Source organism: Bos grunniens, chromosome 3, assembly GCF_055505025.1.
Source record: "Bos grunniens cultivar Pamir isolate PY7600 chromosome 3, Bosgru_T2T1.0, whole genome shotgun sequence".
NCBI lineage: Eukaryota > Metazoa > Chordata > Mammalia > Artiodactyla > Bovidae > Bos > Bos grunniens.
In genome coordinates, this window is record NC_141167.1 from 114141593 (window position 1) to 114163294 (window position 21702).

At 43.1% G+C, this 21702-nt stretch overlaps 1 protein-coding gene across 3 annotated transcripts; it reads left to right on the forward strand.

Moving 5' to 3' along the window:
- Positions 1-8957: 8957 nt before the first annotated feature.
- FCRLA (Fc receptor like A) lies at positions 8958-20033 on the forward strand. Of its 3 annotated transcripts, XM_086394558.1 has the most exons (6): positions 8983-9083; positions 12521-12673; positions 12990-13256; positions 13728-14012; positions 15406-15440; positions 18698-19499. In XM_086394558.1, the coding sequence occupies exons 1-5, from the start codon at positions 9026-9028 to the stop codon at positions 15438-15440; spliced, it is 798 nt and encodes a 265-aa protein (XP_086250684.1). In that variant the 5' UTR covers positions 8983-9025; the 3' UTR covers positions 18698-19499. The 3 variants fall into 3 exon arrangements, with proteins under 3 accessions (XP_086250685.1, XP_086250682.1, XP_086250684.1); XM_086394559.1 differs by lacking the exons at positions 15406-15440; positions 18698-19499 and adding an exon at positions 15002-15358 and having other exon boundaries at positions 8958-9083; XM_086394556.1 differs by lacking the exon at positions 15406-15440 and having other exon boundaries at positions 8976-9083; positions 18698-20033.
- The last annotated feature ends 1669 nt before the right edge of the window (positions 20034-21702 follow it).

Sequence of the window (21702 nt, forward strand, 5' to 3'; positions counted from 1 at the left end):
TATCTGATGCTTTTGTGGGTAGTGTGAGGTTTTTCCTGTGATGTTGCTGGAGTGGAACATTTATTATCTGACTGTTTTGGGTCATGCTAAGCTGGTCCTTTCTAGTCCTTTGGCTAGAGAGAACATAGTTCTGTCAGGGCTTCGTTTTGGGCTGTGCTATCGATATTTCTGGGTCACTGGTTTTTCACTCAAAATTTGAGATATGTAACACCAAAAGAAAATCCAGGGAACACACCATTGTGTCATCCCTCAGAGCCTAAGATCTCTAATTGGTCTACATTTTTCTCTCCAGTTTTTAAGAATCTTATTTTTGTTTTATATACAATGTCCAGGATTTTTAGTTGTATGCAACAGGAGAAATAGGGACAAGTACCTTTTACCCATATTCTCAGAAGATGTCTGAAACTTTATATTTTTAATATACATATTTAAACTTATACTTTCTATTGAAACATAGAGTTAATCACAGTCTGTAGTTTCCTCCTGAAATGTTGGAGGGAAAAACACCTGACCAGAACCTCCATAGGAAAAGTCTCTATGTGTGTGATTTTTTTTCATTTATTTCCTTTTTCTGTGTTTTCTACACTTTCTATAAGTAGCATGTATCATTATAAATAACATTTGAAAGCACAATGTTCTGTGCACCTTATGTTACTATTATGAAGTAATAAAGCCCTGTTCATTTCTACATCATTTCTACCAGCAAAATAGAATTTTATAGGCCTTCTTTTTGCTCACAATGATAACAATAAAATGGCACGTTCTAATCTGAAAAATGCACTTTCATAAGTCTCAGAAAGAGATGAAAGAGATGTCCCCTCTCTCCTGCATGAACACAAGGGGCATTATCCTTCTGCATGATGAAGCTGGCTCAAAGAACCTAGTCTGATTTGTTGTTAAATTGAAGACTTTGATGAGAATATCAGAAGATCTAAAATTCATAATTCGATTTGGTTATCTTATTTCATAATGTGTTGCTGCTGCTGCTGCTAAGTCGCTTCAGTCGTGTCCGACTCTGTGCGACCCCATAGACGGTAGCCCACCAGAAATCCCCGTCCCTGGGATTCTCCAGGCAAGAACACTGGAGTGGGTTGCCATTTCCTTCTCCAATGCAAGAAAGTGAAAAGTAAAAATGAAGTCGCTCAGTCGTGTCCAACTCTTAGCGACCCCATGGACTATAGCCTACCAGGCTCCTCCATCCATGGGATTTTCCAGGCAAGAGTACTGGAGTGGGGTGCCATCGCCTTCTCCGCATAATGTGTTACTTGAGCAATAATGTAATTGACACCTCTGTATTCCTGTACAGAGTAAATACCTGTAAAACTGCTCTGTCAAATAAGAAGCGGTTCCTGCCACTTTCGCTTTCTCAGGCGTGTGTTTGGGGGAAAGAAGCCTGTGGTCTGCTAGATAGTCTCCTTCAACAAAGACACTGAGAGATTTACTTCAATTGATTAATAAATGACATTAAAAAACCCATGTGGGGCTGAAAGCTGAAGGCTGTTCTCTGTGCTGACAGACCCAAACACAGCAACAAAGGAAAGGGAGATAGACCATCATTCTGGGCCTGAGCAAGAGCCTGCTTGTCTCTGTGTTGTACTTCTTGCAGCTCAGAATAACTGTTTTGCTGAACTAAGCTGCAAAGCCAACACAAAGAGAGTAAGAAAAAATATACACAAATATATTGTTTAATCCTCTGTGGTCCAAGAACTTCAGGCAGATTCAATCTCTCAAGAAAGGGCCCAGGGCACTATCCTCTATGAAATATTAATTCTTTCATTTGCTGCCAGCAATCAAGTTAAAGGAATAGCTCTGAGCGCTATCTTCCCAGAATATGTGAGTTTTCTCTATGAAAATGAGGTCCACCTGGCAGCAGAGTGTGTTTCCTCATACTTCTAGTCTCCCAGAGGTAAGGAATTGGCTTTGTTTGGAAATGGGGAACTGTCCCCAGGAAGAGAAACAATAGGGTCATTGGTCTCGTGCATTGGAGAGCTCAGAGCATCTTTGTAAATGCTCTCTGAATCTGTGCTCTAAAACCCGAGCTGTAGGTGTAACAGGCATCCAAAGACAGACGTGTCAGTTCATATCTGGCACGCCTGGAGACTTCTAGCTTCTACTTGAGCAATATGAAACTGGACCTGAGTGTAGTCTCTCTTTTTTTCCTTCCTCCCTCCCTGTCTTTCTCATCTCGCCCCCCTTCCTTTGTTCCTTCTCTCTCTTTGAAGAAATATAAAAACAAGCCAGTCAAGAAGTGAGGAATAACTTGTGTACTGCAATACATTTTCAAGTCTTAGGAATAAGATAGATGGCCTCACTATGTGTTCTATAGGTTTGCAAAGTCACACGAGCACTCAATAGCCACAGTGTAGCTATAGACAGACATCTCGACTAATGCAAGATTGAATTTATATTTGAAAACCAGTTAATGTAATTCACTGTATTAATAGGGCCAAAAATATGATTATCTCAGTAGAGGCAGAAAAACCACTTGACAAAATCAACACCCATTAATTATTTTTAAAAAATAGTAAGTGGGAACAGGTGGGCTTCCCAGGTGGCTCAATGGTAAAGAATTTGCCTGTCAATGCAGTAGCTGCAGGAAATGTGGGTTTGATCCCTGGGTGAGGGAGGATCCCCTGGAGGAGGAAATGGTAACCCACTCCAGTATTCTTGCTGGGATATTCCCATGGACAGAGGAGCCTGGAAGGCTACAGTCCTTCACGACTGAATGGTGAAGCACGGACAAGAAGGAGCAGAAGAAAACTCTCTCACCCTGATGAAGGGCAATGTAAAGAACCCACGTTCAACAGCATTAATAGAGAAAGCCTGCATGCTTTCTCCCCAAGGCCAGAAGCAAGCTGAAGAGTCTGCTCGTACCGCTCTTTTAGCATAGTGCTGGAAGTCCTAGCTAGTGAAATAAGGTGATAAAGGAAACAATTTAAATGTACAGATGAAAATGAAGAAATAAAATTTTTTGTATTTGAAAATGACTGGATGGTTTGTATAAAAAAAATCCCGGGGAATCTATATTTCAAAACTCCTATAGCTAATGAGTGACTTTAACAAGTTTACAAATTCAATGTACAAAACTGTCCGTATTTCTATATACTAACTGAACCATCAGAACTTTATTTTTTAAAGTGTCACTTACAATAGCATGAAGAATATGACATATTTAGGTATACATTTGACAAAAGATGTGCAAGACACATATACTGAGGACTGCTAAGGGAAACTCAAGAAGACTTAAACAGAGAGCGCATGTGTTCATAGATCAAAGACGTGGAATTGTTAAGATGTCAATTCTCTCCAAACTGATCTATGGAATCAAAGTCCCAGCAGGCTTTTTTGAAAAAACGTTGACATGCTGTTTCTAAATTTATACGGAAGTGTAGCAATATTTGCATGGAAATGCAAAATCTATGTGGAAGAGCTTTTGAAATTTTGAAAACGGAGAACAAAGTTAAAGAGAGTGCAGACATATCATCATAAACATATGGCTGATTTATTTTTGATAAAGATGCCAAAGCAGTTCAATGAGGAAAGTATAATCTTTTCAACAAATGGTGCTGGAACAATTGATAACCAATGTGAAAATTAAACCTTTGTCCTTAACTCACACTGTATATAAAATGTACTTAAAATGGATCCTAAAAGCAAACTTATGGTTACCAAAAGAGAATGTAGGGGTAGGGAGGAATAAATCAGGAGCATGGGATTAACATACACAAACTACTATCTATAAGCTGGGCTTCCCAGGAGGTGCTAGTGGTAAAGAACCCTCCTGCCAATGCAGGAGACACAGGAGATGTGGGTTTGATCCCTGGGTGGGGAAGGTCCCCTGGAGGAGGGTATGACAACCCACTCCAGTATTCTTGCCTGGAGAATCCCATGGACAGAGGAGACTGGTGGGCTATGGTCCACAGGGTCGCAAAGTTACACGTGACTGAAGTGACTTAGCGAGAATGCATATATAAGAGAGATAACCAACAAAGACCTACTGTATAGCACAGGAAACTCAATATTCTGTGATAACCTGTGTGAGAAAAGAATGTGAAAAAGAACAGATATATGCATATGTACAACTGAGTCATTTTGCTATACACCTGAAACCAACACCACATTGTAAATCAACTATAATCCAATAAAATTTTTAAAAACATTTAAAAATGGATCTTATATCTAAATGTAAGATCTAAGCCTATAAAGCTTCGCGAAGAAAACAACAAAAAATCTTAATGACCTTAGATTTGGCAGAGATTTATTAAGTGGGATTAAAAAGCAATATATAAAAGAAAAAAAACTCAGAATAAACTGGTAAATTGGACTTCATAAAAATTTTAAGTGTTTGCTTTTCAAAAGACAATGAGAAAAAAAAAGGCAATGAGTGGTGATCATTTTGTGGTGTGTAGAAATACTGAACCACTGTGGCGCACCTGGAGCTACCACAGTCTCTAGGTCAATTATACTTCAGTAATAAAAATAAGAAAAGAAAAGAAGCACCAGACCTCACACACAGACAGACAAAAACCCGACAAATACGTACATGCAAATTCATTTGGACGATACCCCTCAAAAAGAGACAATGATAAGAAAATAAAATGATGAGTCAGATTGGGAGATAGCATTTCTAAAACATATCACCCTGTAAGGGACATATAGCTAGAATTTTTAAAAGCCGAAAGTTTTACCACTCAATAATAAGAAAATAAACAACCTAACTTTAAAATAGGAGCAAAACATTTGAATTAATACTTCATTAGGGCCCCAGGGGGATGAGGTATACTGTTATCACAGACTCTGACATCATATTCAGCGCCTGGATTCTCAAAAAGTATTTCTTCATGTGCGACACAAGGGTCTTTGCTTCCGTTCTGAGCGGTGGGGGCAGAGGACGGAGAAAAGGGCAACAGAAATGCTATCAGGATGGAGGCTACTGCGTTCTTGCCTCAGCCTCGGGTCAGTCCGAGACCTCTGACCCCAAGGGCCTGCCCAGCCTCTGACTGCCTGGGGCAAAGAGGGTCCTTGGCCTGTGCCACATTTAAAAGGTGACACCACCAGCTTGTTCAGGGCCCTGTTGCTCCACAGAGACGTTGGCCCTGCTGTTTTCCCCTCCAGGACGGAGCTGGGTTGGAGAGTCTGCCTGCCAGCAGCCCAGGGAACCCTCTGCTGGGCAGGAGTTGCTCCCTCTGTTGCTCCAGCAACCCCAGAACATAAGACTGCCTGCCTGCACCTCATTTTAACTAAATGCGACTGAAAGCAGAAGAAAACCAGTCAGATTGGCAAGGCAGCAAGCACATTAAATGTAAATCATAAACTCAGAAACCCAAACAGGTGGGCAGTGGAAGTCACACTCTTGGCTCTGGAGCCTGGTTTAGATTTGTCCCTGTTACCTAATTTACACTTTGACTTCTACAAAAAAAAAAAAAAAACAACAAACTTCATTAAAGAACATATACAGTTAGTAAATACACGAAAAGATGTTCCATATCATTAGTACATGGATGTTTATAGCAGCTTTATTGATAACTGCCAATCCTTGGAAACACTAAGGTATCCTTCAGTAGGTGAATGGTAAATAAACTGGTATATCTAGACAATGGAATCCTATTTAGGGCTAAAAAGAAATCTACTATCGAGTCATGAAAAGGCATGGAGGAATCTTAAAAGACACTGCTAAGTGAAAGAAGCCAGTTTGGAAGAGCCACGCAGTGCATGATTTCAACTACATGACATTCCGGAAGAGGTCAAACGATGGAAACAGTAAAAATATTAGCGGTCATCAGGTGTTGCAGAAGTGGACTGATGAATAGGCAGAGCAGCGAGGATTTGTAGGGCAGCGAAAATACCTGTATGTTACTATATTGATGGATACATTTGTCTAAAGCTGTAGAATGCACAGCACCAAGAATGCAGTCTAAGACAAACCTGGGATTTGGGGTGATTATGGTGCATCAGGCTTGTCAGTTTTAACAAACGGACCAGCAGGGGACGGCAGCAGCGAGAGAGGCCGCGCGTGCGCGGGGGCGGGAGGGGTATGCGGAATCCCTGCACCTTACCCTTTGCTGCGAGCCTAAAACCACTGTGCAAAAGAGTTTTTAAACACGAAACACACACACATACACCTGACCTGAAGGGTTCTAGAAAAGGTATTAAGAACTTTTTGTCCAAGCCCAGCACAAGGCTAATAAAGAATTCACAAAAAAAAAAAAGAAGAGAAGAAAGTAAATCTCAAAACAATGCATACAATATTAATCAATTTAATAAAAGTTCCAAGTGCGAAATGATTACAACTATAAAATAAAGGGGCGACACTTTGCTGTGCACCAGAGACTGAACACAACATTGTAAACCAACTATACTTTTGTATAAATAATAAAATTTTAAAAACAAAAAATAAAATAAAGGAAGTGATAAATACAAGATCAGGATTGTGGTTGATTGTCACCAGGAAAGAAGATAATGAAATCGGAAGGAACCCACACAGTGCTTCAAGGATAGTGGTAATATTCTATTTCCTCCACTGAACCAGGTACAAAAGTCTTCATTGCATCATTATTCTTTATACCGTCATTTATCTTTTCTAATTTTTTTAATCTACTCAATTAAAAAAAAAGAAAAAAGAAACATCATCTGCTTGTGACAAGCCAGGAGCAGTTGAAAATTACATCAAAGGTCTCATTAGTATTGGGATGGAATGAGGACGGAGAATTGCCCCACTGATCTGTGAAAATTCTGGGGTGATCTTCATGGTGGGACTAACTCAGTAAACTGAGATCAGCCTCCATAAGCACGTAACAGGCCCAGTGTTCCTCTTTTCCCAGTGATTCACACCTGTTCTAAGTATTTCATGGATCAGACTTCATGTGATTGAAATTTTCCAGAGGCTTAGTAGAAATTTCAGCGTAAAGAATGTGATCGCTTCATCCCACGTCCGCAGGGGCCTTCTTACTTTCCATACTGAGAGTGGGATCCTGTGGGAGCTGATGGCAATGGTGTGTATAGATGAGGGTCTCCATCTAGGTACAACTCAGTGGTAAGGGCAGTTAAGGAGAAGTTGGGGGCATGAGAATGGAAAGATTTGTGGGGTTAATGTGGAAGCTCCTTACAGACCTAACTCCAAAAGTCTGTATTTTACAGAGTGTTAAGTCTGGAAGTTCATCTAAACACATTTCATTTTCTTAATTTTCATTAGGGCTGGTCTAGACTTCTCTTCCTCTTCTGAGCCTGTGGGTTCTTTCGCGTCATATCACCTGCGAGGCTTACTGCCTCACTGCTTCTCCCCACACCCATATTCACCCCTCACTCCCACTGCATTCCCTGGGGCCACCTGCAAAAAAAATTTGTCTCTCAGATAATGGAAAATTTATTTTAAATGCTTATTTTAGCTTGAGAAGTACCCGCTCTGTCAGGCCTCTGTTGCTAATGTATCTGTTCTGACGTGTGGTTTTTGCACAGTTGAAGGGTCATGCTGACTCTCCTTCTGCCTTCAAGCAGGACTGCCTTCCCCCATTTCTGATGGCTCGTTTCATCTCTGAGTCACCAACTGAGGGCCTGGTGGGTGTCATGATGGGAAGGGGAGAGTAGTGTGGTCCCTGGGAAAAGAGGCCTGGGCCCTTCCATTGAGGAGATCTCAGTCCAACAGCACACGTTCAGAGGTAGGCATGTGGTTCCCATAAGGACTCCTGGAGCTGAAGAGAGATGCTGTGGCCTTCGTATTGCCCTTGTTCCTGACTCTTCTCAGGTTTCTCAGGCTATCAGATGCCTTCTGTCTCTAATTTCTTCGGGATCAGTGGCTTGAGCATTGGCCATGAGCCTGAGCCCTAACCTTACAGATAGGGCCCCTGGAAATTGACTTTCTTTTTTCCTCTGCTCTTTCCCAGGAGTCCCTCTTTGCCTTTTACTCAGATTTCCAATGAGACTGAATAGCTTTAGTTGTACTGTAGAAAAAGAGAGCTGAGGCCTGAGTCTAGAAAAATTTGTATACAAATTTGTCTGGGCTTTGGATGTTAGAAGCATGTGGCTGCTGCTGCTGCTAAGTCGCTTCAGTCATGTCTGACTCTGTGCGACCCCATAGATGGCAGCCCATCAGGCTCCCTCATCCCTGGGATTCTCCAGGAAAGAATACAACCAGGGGGCTAATCTCATATGTAATTTGGTGCCATTACCAATTGGACAGAAAGGAAGTCAAACCAGTCCATCCTATAGGAAATCAGCCCTGAATATTCACTGGCAGGACTGATGCTGATGCTCCAATACCTTGGCCACCTGATGTGAAGAGCCAACTTATTGGAAAAGACCGTGTTGCTGGGAAAGATGGAGGGCAGGAGGAGAAGGGGGCAGAAGAGGATGAGATGGTTAAATGGCATCATGGACTCAATGGACATGAGTTTGAGCAAATTCCAGAAGATAGTGAAGGACAGGGAAGCCTGGCGTGCTGCAGTCTGTGGGGTCACAAAGAGTCAGACACGACTGAGGGACTGAACAACCACCACCAATCTTCTTCTCCCTTCAGTCCTGCTCCAGTTTGGTTACTAGAAGCATGTAAGACTTGGAACAGGACAAGATAGGACACTTGAATTCTCACCGATGGTCTTGCTGTGACTTTCTGTGTAGCCTTCAAGCAATTTCCTGCCTCCTATCCCCAGTTATTTCATTGGTGACATAAACGATTGTTGCACTGATTTTGCCTAGAGTTTGTGAAGGCCGGTGGGAGAGCAGACTTTGAAACATGCTTTCCAACATGCTCTGAAAGGTCTCTGAGCTCTGCGGGGGAATTCACGAACAACTGGGAGGGTGATCATGTCATCCACACCCCTAAGGGTGCTGATGGTGCTGGAGCCAACCTGGTCAATCTGAAGGATGAAAGTCAATTGCAAAGTTGAAAATGGGCCCCAGATGCAGGCGATCAGACAGTTAGACTTACTTCCTCTTTTCTAATTTGAGGGGTTTCGTGTTGAAGAAAATCAGTGTGTTAGAAGCTGCAGGAGACCTAAACGCAGTTACCACGAAGCTAAGCTCTGTCCTCATGGCTGGAGTCTTCTACTTTTCTCCTGCTTTGCTCTGGGCAGCCCAGATGCTACTGGGTAAGTAAAATCTTGGAATTTGTGGAAATGGAGATATGTAGGACTTTAGGGAAAAGACCCAAAGGAAAGCAGCATGAACTAACTTCAGCACTCAGAAGCCAAGTTCAGGTGGGATATGGCTAGTGTATGGAAGTTTCGTGTGCGGGACTGAATGGCTCTTTCTGAATGGTATTTTTTTTCATCCTAAAAGTCCCCTTGACTATGATGCCCTCTTTGGCTACAATCTCAACTCTTTTCTTCCTTTTCTCAGATAAATCTTTTGAAAGAGTAGTCTGCATTTTTGCTTTCTCTGTTTCCCCACTTGTCACTCACTCTTAATGACCACAGTTTGGCTTCCGGTGGACTCAGTTTTGGCCAAAGTACAACAAACTCTATTCAGACACTTCACACTTTTAAAATCTTATCCTGCTGGACTTCTCTGCTGCATTGGGTACAGCTGATCACATATTTTTCCTCGGCAATCTCTATTCCCCTGTCTTCTCTTTGTACTTCATGTATCTCTCTTGGTCCCTGTGGTGGCTTTTCTTCTCTTTCCCTTAAAGACTGGCATTTTCTACAGTTGCCTCCTCGCCGCCTTAGTTTTTAATTTACAGTCTCCTTAGTGAACTTATTTGTCTAACTTTTACCAGCACAACTGTATAATTAAGAGTTCTAAGTGATGCATCACACCCTAATCATGTTTTTGAGTTTCACATTCAAACATCAAGCTTTGCACAAGACATAGCTACCTGCGTGTTTCAAGATATCTCAGCACAATACGACCAGAGTGGAGCTCATCGATCCTCTTGGTGCCTCCCGCTCCTAATTTCATCCTTCTGGTTTTTTGACTGCACTGTGTGGCTTGAGGGATCTCAGTTCCTTAACCAGGGGTTTAACCTGGGCCATGGCGGTGAAAGCCCGGGATCCTAGCCACTAGACCATTAGGGAAGTCCCCAAATTTCATTTTTCACTGTTTTATCTCAGTTAATGGTATCCATCCAGAAATCTGGGTCAAAAATTCAGAGATAATGTAGATTCCTCCCTCTCCTTCATCTTTTACACATGATCAGTTATCAAGTTTGGCAAAGTCTACCTTCTAAGTTGGTCCTAGACCCGGTCTCTTTCCTGAAACATGACTAATCGTATCTACTAGGAGAATCCCAGGGACAGGGGAGCCTGGTGGGCTGCCTTCTGTGGGGTTGCACAGAGTCGGACACGACTGAAGCGACTTAGAAGCAGCAGCAGCAGCAGCAGGACAAGCCCTCATCATTTCTGTCTTGTGCTAGTCCAACAACTTCCTAACTAATCTTCATATCTCAGCCTGGTGTCCTTGAAATAAATTCGGACTCTGCAGCCAGAGTAATTTCTAAAATTCAAGTCTGCCAGCCAAAGCTCCTTATCATGGCATTCAAGGTCCACAATAACTTGGCCTTGTTTCAACCTCTTCAACCTCTTCTCTCACCCTCTGGGCCTTGCAATAAATCCCAACCTGCTTATGTTTACCCGCCAAACTCTTATTTATCTCCAAAGTTTTGTTCATACTGCTACTTCTGCCTGAAATGAGTCCCGTCTCCCTGCCCCCGCCATTGCTCCCTGCTCCTCTCTCGCTTACAATCTTCTGGGCATCCCTAAAGACTCAGCTTAGGTGGCATCTTTACCAGGAAATCTTCCTTGAGCCCTCCTCTCTGCTTTGATGGCTGCCTGTGCAAATTCTTTCTTTTTACTTTCTTCCTCCTCTGAAACAATCTCTTCATATGCCTGTGCCAGCCACTGAACTGAGAGTTACTTGTAGGCAGGGACAATGCCTTTTTGTTTGATTTTTAAAACTGTATCTTATTTATCTTTGAATTCTCAGCACCCACATTTCCCCTACACAATAGTTTTGTTGAATTGTTTTATTGAACATACGGAAACAGGACTGGGTGACTGAATTATGACACAGCAGTGGTATTGTGGTGAGAACAGACTCAGAATCAGATGCTCTGGTTTCAAGCCACTCTTCTTTTATTTACTAGCTCTGTATCACTTGGAAAAGCCACTTTTCATATTTCTGAACTCGGTTTTCCTATCCATAAAATGAGAATAATAATACCTGTCACATAGTTTATTGAGTCAAAGTGCCTGGTAGCCTAACAACATTTTATTTTACAAAAAGAGATGAGGCTGTGTCCAGTTGACTGAAAGTGGAGGAACTGAAAAGAGGGTAGCAGGGTGAGGAAGAGGGCTGAGAGGGGATCGAAAGAAAGCACCTGCTGCTGATGTAATGAGGATTAGGAAGTAGAGACTGGCCTTGCTAAGAGAAGTTACCAGGTCAAAGAAGGGTACTGGGACTTTGCAAGTGAAAGGGAGCAAAAGCAAGTGGGACAGGAAAGAATTGAGAACATGTGAACGGCCATGGGCCCAGGAGAGGGAAAGAAGCATTAAGAGGGTCAAGAAGCAGTCACGGAGATGAGAGATTTACCTAGCCTGGGTCAGCCATGGAACTAAGAGGTAGGGTGAGGAAATGTGGTGGAAAAGCTATAACACTAAGTTTCAACCCCCAAGCAAAGAAAGAATTGTTTCATAGCTACCAGTACAGACTTGGAGTAGAGGGTCAGGGGTAGAGGGAAAGACACAGGATGGGCTTTACCGTTGCCAGGGAAGGTTCAAGGGACAGAGGACATTAAGGTAAAGGAGACTGAAAAAGGAAGACCTGAAAGGAGGAGCCAGGAAGGAGGTACTAAAAGCTAGTTAGTAGATGACATATTCAAGGATTAAGAGCAAAGTGAATCTGGGAAAAAGAAAATATGGAAGAAAGCCCCCAGGAAGGTCTGAGGACTAAAGTAGATCATGTCTGGACAACTAAGTAAAAAGAATACTGACTTTGGGCTCAGATGTACCTGACTTTCTTGCTATACTCCTTACTCTTTTTTAAAATTGGGGGTAAATGAATTGGCTTTTCAAAATCTGTTCATTTATTAATAAGATTTATAAAGTGGGGGTGAAATCGCATGCCCAGAAATCTTGTGAGATTAGTGAGATAAAGTGTGAATGTGCCTGGCAATGCCTGGCACATGGTAGACCCTCAACAAATGTTAGAATCTGATCTCCTTTCCCTCTTGTCCTGTGTCTGTCTGCTCTGGGATCCTCTTTGTCTTTGACATCTGGTTTCCTGCACCTGCAGCTGGATGTCATGCTGGTGAGCTCACCATTCTCTCCCCACCCCCTTCCTCAAACCCACAGTCCACTCACTGACTGCACCCGGGAGCCAGCGAATCAAGTCAAATGCGTCCCTCTTAGAGAGCCACATGGGTCTCTTGGGAAAAAAAAAAAAAAAGGTTTTGATGTCTTCTTACTCTATTTTAAAACGCGTGATTCCCCAAGGAGAGGGAGGAACCACTGTGGAGAGCCATTTCCTGTCCTCCTTCTCCAAGCTGCAGCATCATTTTCTGGTTCTTCTCCAACCATGCTCTCCGCAGCTGCCAGTTTTGAGGCACTCCAGTGCAAAGGACCAGCCAGCACCCAGGACAGCATGTGCCACCCTGAGGATGACTTGACGGACCCAAGGGAAGTCAGCTTCCAGGTCAAGGGCTACACTTTCAGTGAACCCGTCCACCTGACTGTGTCCTACGGTGAGGTCCTAGAAAGGACTGACCAGTGCAGGCAGCTCTTTCTCCCATTTCCCAAAGCTCTCCTTTCAGCCCCACAGCCCACTCAGGAAGGTACCCTCAGGAAACTGGCCATGGGAAGAGATACCATCTGCTCCATCTTCAGCCCTAGAAGCCAGGGTACCCTCTGTGCTAGACCCTAGAGAAGCTGTCCCACACTCCCAACCAGAGGGCAGGTGGCCTGGCCCCTCAGAGAAAGACTAGAGGGATCTACTGTGGGCAGATTGAGGGAGCTCCCAAGGGGCAGTAGGTCACACTCAGCTTTTGCCTTGGCCCACAGACTGGCTGATCCTCCAAAGCCCAGCCAAGCCTATATTCGAAGGAGACCCTCTGGTTCTGCGCTGCCTGGCCTGGCAAGACTGGCCACTGACCCAGGTCACCTTCTACCGAGACGGCGCAGCCCTTGGCCCCCCCGGACCTAGCAAGGAAATCTCCATCACTGTGGCGCAAAAGGCCGACAGCGGGCACTACCACTGCAGTGCTGTCCTCAGGAGCCCTGGTCCTGGGAGCCCAGAGACGGCGTCTCCTGTGGCTCTCACAGTTCACGGTAAGCACTATAGGCAGTGTCATCATGGTGGAGGCAGGTGGGGAAAGACAGAGGAACTACAAATGTCTTTCTCTGGAGATGGCAAGATCACCAAAGGCCTAAGCAGTAGGTTGCTGGCAGATGCCCCAGGTGGCCTTCAGGAGGAGCAGCATCTTAGCATTGCCCGTCCAAGCCCTTCAGCTTGACTCCAAGCTCAACATGTTTCCTTCTGCTCTGTCCTACAGCTCTGTGCTCCCCGATGTTCACTGACTGGATGTCTGGCTTACTGTCAGATTTGCCAATCTCTAGATCTTCTCTAGTCCTGTCTATTGAAGAGAGAGACAACTCGAAAGGTTCAAATGGAACTTTTCTAAGAGAAGTCCTTCCTGATCTAGAAATAGAGGAAGGAATGTGGGACCGGGGTTCTTTGCTTGCCGGGGGCTCATCTGAATGAATGGCTGAGCTCCTCTTTCTCACCTCTCTCTCCCCCAGAACTGTTTCGAGCCCCAGTTCTCAGAGTCACACCCTCAGCTGAGCCCCAAGAGGGGAAGCCAGTGACCCTGAGCTGTCAGACAAAGCTGCCCCTGCAGAGGTCATCCGCCCGCCTCCTCTTCTCCTTCTACAAGGACGGCAGGACAATGCGTAGCAGGGGTCCCTCTCCAGAATTCCAGATCCCCACCGTGTCAGAGGCACACTCTGGGTCCTACTGGTGTGAAGCAGCCACTGAGGACAATCAAGTTTGGAAACAGAGCCCCAAGCTGGAGATCAGGGTGCAGGGTGAGTTTGTGTGTGTGTGTGTGTGATGGGTGTGAAAAAGCAGGAAGGAAGGGGATAAGACAATTGGGTCCGTGAGCTAGGGTTTGGTGTAAGCAGGTTAAGAAAAGACACACAGGAGGCAAGAACAATAAGCCAGAGGCCCTGGTGGTGGGAAAAAAAGCACAGAGAGGCAACTTCTCCCTCAGACTGTGGTGTACAACTCACCAAACCAAGACCTGAGCCAGCAGCTACTGCCCTGTAGACTTGACACTCCCTTCATGAACTCTGGGTATTTGTAGCAACAGAGTTTCTAGAGTGAGGATGAAGTAGGCTGGAGTTTATATTCAATTCTAGGAATCTCAGTCAAGAAGGCTGCATTTGATCTGAAACATACCCATAGGAAGTGTCCAGGGTAGGGAGGGCACTCAAGTCATGTCATAAGGAAAATAATGGAAGGGATGGGAGAGGCTCATCTTGAAGAGGAGGTGACTCATGGGGCCAGCAGAGGCATCCTCAAAACACTGAAGGCTGGCACAGGATAAGGAATTACACTAATGTCAAGTACATTAGTGTAGAAAGCCATGGCAACCCACTCCAGTATTCCTGCCTGGAGAATCCCCATGGACAGAGGAGCCTGGCGGGCCACAGTCCATGGGGTGGCAAAGAGTCAGACACGACTGAAGAGACTTAGCATGCATGCATGTACAATCAGAGATTGACCTAGGACCAGTTACCTGTTGTACAACATGCCTGTTGGAAGGAATTCAATTAAAAGAGGAGGAACTGGCTAACATCCATAGCCCTTTTAATGATAAGGCCTCCCTGTGGAAGATTTTCAAGCAGAAGAAATGCAGATTTCTTCAGTTTGGAATTTGGACCAGAGTCCTCAAATTTTTGCTGCCACTGGGCTCCAAAGCTACTTTCAGAGAATAAGAAAGACTGACCAGGAGTATGAGGGTAGGACGAGAGTCAGACTTCACTCTGTCTGTGTCTCCTGCCCCCTAATCCAGGTCCCTCCAGGTCTGCTGCACCCACTACCTTGACTCCAGCTCCTCAGAAACCAGATGCTCCAGAAACTACTTCTACAAAGCCCCCTGGGCCACTGCCTCCACTTTCCACCCCTTCTTCTAAGGATCCAGACTCCTTTTCCCCTCTGCAAGGCCCAGACCCTCATCTGTATCACCAGATGGGTGTTCTCCTCAAGCAGATACAGGATATGAGAGTTCTCCTTGGTCACCTGGTCATAGAGCTGAGGGACTTGTCTAGCCACCTGAAGCTTGAGACCACAAAGGGTCCTACCAAACATGAATAAATAATTCACTTGCCATATTGCTTGACTACCCCCAATAAATCCAGTTTTTTTTTTCTAGTTTTCATCTTTCTGTTCTATACTTATGCATAAATGGTTTTACAGGTTGCCCCAGTGTTTTGTTAGAGCAGCAGAGATAGGTGAGTATAAATAAATTTGTACCAAGTTATACCTAGAGTTTAACTATAATTGTGTATTCTGTCTTAACATGAAGACATATCCTGCTTGATCTAGAGAGTTGCCTTCTGTGGCCCAGACCAGAATCTGGTGAATGAAAGAGAAGCAATGAGATAGATTTAATGCAGCAGTCTCAACCAAGGGCAATCTCTCTCCATCCTAGGGGACATTTGGCAATGTCTGGAGACATTTTTGGTTGTCACATGGTGGGGAGGGTGTGCTGCTGGTGTCTAGGGATGTTATTTAAACATCCAGTAATACACAGAACAGCCTTCCACAACAAAGGATTATCTCGTCCAAAATGGCGATAGTGCTGAAGTTGGGGAATCTCAGCTTCATGTAGGTGTTGGACTCTGAGATGAACTTTTGCCGCTCTTACTTAATTCTCTCCCGCTAGCCTTAATTCAGCAAATATTAATTACATGCTGGTGTTTTCTGGCCTCTGCTACATGCCCAAATTGATGCTATGTTAAATATACCTATAAAACAGTGTTTCTGTCTATAGAGGGTTTACGATTTGAGATGGAGGGATGGTAATACGCCTACCCATTAAGCAATTAAAGCAGGGCATATACAAATTCCCCAGAGGATCCTACTGAATTATCATGCTTGATCACAGAAATATGTGATAAAGCCTAACACTGCTGGGCTTCCCAGGTGGTAAAGAACTTGCCTGCCAATGCAGGAGACTTGGGTTCGATCCCTGGGTCACGAAGATCCCCTGGAGAAGGAAATGGTAACCCACTCCAGTATTCTTGCCTGGGAAATCCCATGGACAGAGGAGCCTGAAGCATTACAGTCCACAGGCTCACAAAGAGTCAAACGTGACCGAGTGACTAAACAACAAAAGCACTGCCAGAACAGCAATTATTTAATTCATCTCTGAAATATTTTTCTTTAAAAATATACATAAATTGATTTTGGTACCATAATAATACTTTTTTCTATGCTTGGACTGCTACTGTGCATTCTCAGCCAATGAGAGCTAGCTTGACATACTCTACAGTAACCTTTGGTCAGTGAGTTACCCTTCATTTTATGACCTCAGCCAGGGGGGACTCTACCATATTATCTTAAATCACGTTGTGTGAAGTTATTCAGTGAGTGGTTTTTTTCTGCTATTTATTCTGTGTGCAGTTTGGACCCACAGTGATTTACAACGATGTGTATTTGATTGTTCCAGAAATGCCACAAAGAAACAGAGGAATAGAATCACGTTGAATGTTAAAATTCAAGTTTTCTGGTGGTTCCTGTGTTCTGCTTAGTCACTGACTGACTTAGTCGTGTCTGACTCTTTGTGACCCCATGGACTATAGCCCGCCAGGCTCCTCTGTCCATGGAGATTCTCCAGGCAAGAATACTGGAGTGGGTTGCCATGCCCTCCTCCGTGGTGGTTCCTGCTAAGTCGCTTCAGTCGTGTCCGACTCTGTGCGACCCCATAGACAGCCGCCCACCAGGCTTCCCTGTCCCTGGGATTCTCCAGGCAAGAACACTGGAGTGGGTTGGCATTTCCTTCTCCAAGCAAGTGAAAAGTCAAAGTGAAGTCGCTCAGTCCTGTCTGACTCTTAGAGACCCCATGGACTGCAGCCTACCAGGCTCCTCCGTCCATGGGATTTTCCAGGCAAGAGTACTGGAGTGGGGTGCCATTGCCTTCTAAAATGCCAGTTTTATGGTGATTCCTATCATCTACCAGGGGAAAGATCAAGAAGCAAATGAAAATTGGTAAAAGTCCACAAATATCACTGTAGCATGAGAGGATGGATTAACAAGTGTATGAGTGGGAGTTGCAAGAAATGATGACCAGAAATATGTCATTTGGGAGATGACCAAAGTAGAAGCTCAGGTGCCAATGGACCACGCTGAATGTACCTTCAAAGGTTCTGTGTTATAGCCATTCTACACGGAATTGATTTCACCTAGTGGTACCACATTCATAAATGCATCCTGCAAGCCTGCGCTAAATAAGGAGCCATGTACAGATAATAAAAGCTCTCAGAGAAAAAATAAGGAAGAAATGGGTGTAGCTGGCTAAGTGTCTTTTGTACTCCTCATCCATGTGTCAATGTGGACCTTTATCATCACACTGCATTTTAATTTTTTTACTATCTTATTTCTAGTCACTAAAAGGTGAGCTCTTGGAGGACTTCTTGAGCTCTCTGTTCCACATTGACTCATTGGTGTCTAGTTTAATGAGGGATGTTTAAACTTTCAGTGAATTGTGGATCATCGAACTGAATTGGGTGTCAGCATAATAAGGGAAGCATTGTGAAGAAGATGGGAATTAACTATACCTTAAAGGATGAGTAGGACATCTAGTATCAGCAAAATGTCCAGGTTCTCCCCTAGAGGACCCAGATTAGGTCAAGAACTGGATGCCTCAGGGAGAGAAACTGCTATCACCAGGGATAAGAAAGGCAAGAACAGAAAAGAAGGCGTGGAGGGAGAGAGCTTTTACCTGTCCTCATCTGTCTGTCCAGCCTGGGGAAATTGGAAAAAGGCTGGCAAAGAGGAACTGTTATACTAGATTGGGTTTATGGCCTGTGCAGTGTAGGATTCTGTAAACCAAAGAGGCCTTAATGCAGCTGCACCGGATGTTATCTCTGAAATAAACGTTAGATACCAAGCACACCTGTTGTCTTGTAAAGCTGAATACTTTTCACTTTATAACCCAGAACTTCATGCCTGAGTATACATACTGACTAGTATATATACATGTGTACCAGAAGATATGTACCATAGTGTTCATAATAGCACTATTTGTAAAATCACAACTTTGAATTCAATTCAGTTGTCCAACAGAAAAATGGATAAGTTGTGCTATCTTCACAGAACAGAATACTATACAACAGAATAAATGAACCATAGCTACAATGCAGCAGCATAAAAGAATATTAGGAATATTAATATTCAGTGAAAAAAAAAGTCCTAGAAGATACCATATGGTGTGATGTCCTTTCTACAAAGGAATATATTGTTTAGCCATTCATTCATACACGTGATAAAGTTTTTTAAAAAAGCACAAAAAAGGAAACACCATGGTCAGGATAGTAGTTACCTCTGGAGCTAATGGGAGACCACTGAGGAGGACCACACAGGTAAATATAAATTATTAATCAAAAAAATCTTCTTGGAGTAGGAATTTAGAAATATATATATATATAAAAATCTCTAAATCATCTTCAGATTCCTTTATGTTATCTGCTTTTGTCTTTTCTTACAGGTAATAAGAAGCCAAGTTTATTACCTACAGTGTGAAGTAGTTCTTTTTCGATCTCCAAGTAATCTCAACTTGCTAAAGACTGCCCCTGGTATACTGTTAGAATTGCTGGATTTGGTAAACCTTTTTTTGTTGAGCTTAAAGACATGACTATAGATGTTTCACACATTTTCCCAGCCAGACAAGACAGCTAATTTTTGTCAGTACTGAAGTACCTTCATTTAATGGGTATTTATATGTACAGTACTGTGCAAATTGTTATAAGAAAAAAAATTTAACATGAACTCTGCTTTAAAAAGAGAGTTCAGTGGAAGTTTATGAAGAAAATCTGGCTTCATCCAGGTTTGTAGTTGCATTTTAAGAGACTTTTTGTATAATTGTGGATATTCTTTGATGCTACATGAGAACTCAACAAGGATAGTTTTTAAACATTGAGTTGCATTATGGAATCTGAAGCCATATCAACATGTATTTCTTTGTTTTTGGCTGCGGTGTCTTTGTTGCTGCATTAGGACTTTCTCCGGTTGTGGCGAGCAGGGGCTACTCTCTAGTTGCATTGCAGTGGCTTCTCTTTGCTGCAGAGCTCTAGTTCTAGGATGTGCAGGCTTCAGGAGTTGTGGTGCATGGGCTTAGTTGCCTTGTGGCATATGGGACTTCCCTGGACCAGGGATTGAATCCTTGTCCCCTGCCTTGGCAGATGAATTCTTAACCACTGACCACTAGGGAAGCCCTCAACAAACATTTCTTACTCTGCTGCAATAAAATTCAAAAAATAAAATCCAATGAATTTTTTTTGTACTTTAAACAGATTTTTCATTCTTGTGTTGGCAGTTGAAAATACTTGTTCACAAAGTTATAGAGATCTTTTAAATGTTGATAGCATCTCATTATATACAATATTTTAAAAATCAGATTCAGTATTAACAGAAAAGTCTTTAATTACTGGGAGACTGTCAAGCTCATGATAACAAATGCAAGTTTTTCTAAAGCTCTAATTTGCATTTGAAATCTGGAATTTCACGATTGGCAACAATTACTGTCAGATGTTTTCCTTGAAGTGACAGTCTCACTTTGTTCACTTTTAAGAAAATGTCTGAGAAATACCCAAGTCTGAATGACTACAGTTTTTCAGTCATTTTTTTAATTAAAAATGGTATTCCAAGAAAAAGGGTAGCTGGTTCAACTCAGAACTCAGTTGTGTAAGAGCTTTCCCTGAAGACAGTCATTGTATTTCAGTATGGAACAGAAGTGCATACTTCCTATTTCAGCACACAAAATATTTTAAGAGATGTGTACTTTGAGCTCAAAATGTAACAAAGTTATTTTTTAAATGATTTCATCAAGGTTTTGTTCTGTTTTCTTACTGTGAGCGCACAACATGACGGTGAAAAATACAGTTTGGTGCCGCTGCCTTCAACTATGCTTCAGATCTAACGGTTTTATCCCCCACTGTTTTGTGCCATCTATGCAAGTGTCAACCTAATGAAACAGGCAAGAGACCTCTTAGTAGGGTGTGAAGCTAGTGGTAAAGAACCCACCTGACAATGCAGGAGATGTAAGAGATGTGTATTCGATTCCTGGGTTGGGACGATCCCCTGGAGGAGGAAATGGCAACCCACTCCCATATTCTTGCCTGGAGAATCTCATGGACAGAGGAGCCTGGTGGGCTACAGTCCATGGGGTCACAAAGAATTGGACATGGCTGAAGTGACTCAGCACACAAACATAATTTTGACTTTTCAGATCCCTTAAAGGGTCACTGGAACCCCCAGGTATCTCTAGACCAAACTGAGAATTACTGAACTAGATCATTCTTAAGGCCCAGCCTGACATTACCCTCAAAAATCTCAATATTTACACATTTCTAAAAAGAAGAACCCATTTACTTTTTGATTCCTTAATCAGTTCTCTAGGTATAATAAAATAATTTTGACCTCAACCTCAGCTCAGTCATTTTAATGCTTCTAATTGGACACTTTTTAAGAGTCTAAGTTGGTTATACTACATGTTTCTTTTTTCCTTTGTACATCTGTGAGAAGACGCAACAACTTCTGCATAGCAGTGAAAATAATCAAGAATGAAAAGGCAACCTATGAAGTGGAAGGAAATATTTGCAAACCCTATAGCTGATAAGGGATTAATATCCAAAATATATAAGAAGCATGAACAACTTAGCAGCAAAATCCCAAATAACTTGATTAAAAAATGGATGAAGAATCTGAATAGGCATTTCTCAAAAAAAGATGTACAGATGGCCAATAGGTATATTAAAAGGTGCTCAATGTCACTAATTATCAGGAAAAAGCAAATTAAACCACAGTGAGATACCACCTCACACCTATCCGAAAGACTAGTATCAAAAAGAAGATAATAGGTGTTGCAAGGCTGTGGAGGAAAGGGAACCCTTGTGCACATTGTGGGGAATGTAAATTGGTGCAGCCACTATGGAGAACATTACGGAGGTTCCTCAATATTTAAAAATAGAACTGCCTAATGAACAAGAGTCCCACTTCTGTGTATTAGTCAGCTAAGTCCTGTCTGACTCTTTGCCACCCCATGAACTGTAGCATGCCAGGCTCCTCTGTCCATAGAACTCTCCAGGCAAGAACACTGGAGTGGGTTACCTTTCCTTCTCCAAGGGTTCTTCCTGACCCAGGGATGGAACCCTAGTCTCTAGCATTGCAAATAGTGGGTAGTTGGCCATTTTTTTAATGGAGGGGGTGGCATTTGAGCAGTAACTTGGCAACATGGGATCAAATCACTAGCTCCCTAGGGACGTGCATGCAAAGCAGCAGGAAGAGCAAGTGCAAAGGTTCTGGGGTGCACATGTGCTGGGCACCTGGAGGGGACACATGCAAGTGGAGCTGGTGGAGAGGAAGGAATGGGTCAGACTTAATTCAGGCCACACCGTGAGGCCTCCTGGATGTACTCAGAAAGCAAAAGGGATACCAGGGGTTCTGAGCATGATCGGCCGAGGCCTGAAGGGGCCTCAGAAGTATCTGCGAGCT

Coding starts and splice junctions, on each gene's coding strand:
- FCRLA (XM_086394559.1), top strand. CDS start 9,026: ATGGCTGGAGTCTTCTACTTTTCTCCTGCTTTGCTCTGGGCAGCCCAG. Junction 12,674..12,989: donor CCACCTGACTGTGTCCTACG/GTGAGGTCCTAG, acceptor CTTGGCCCACAG/ACTGGCTGATCCTCCAAAGC. Junction 13,257..13,727: donor TGTGGCTCTCACAGTTCACG/GTAAGCACTATA, acceptor TCTCTCCCCCAG/AACTGTTTCGAGCCCCAGTT.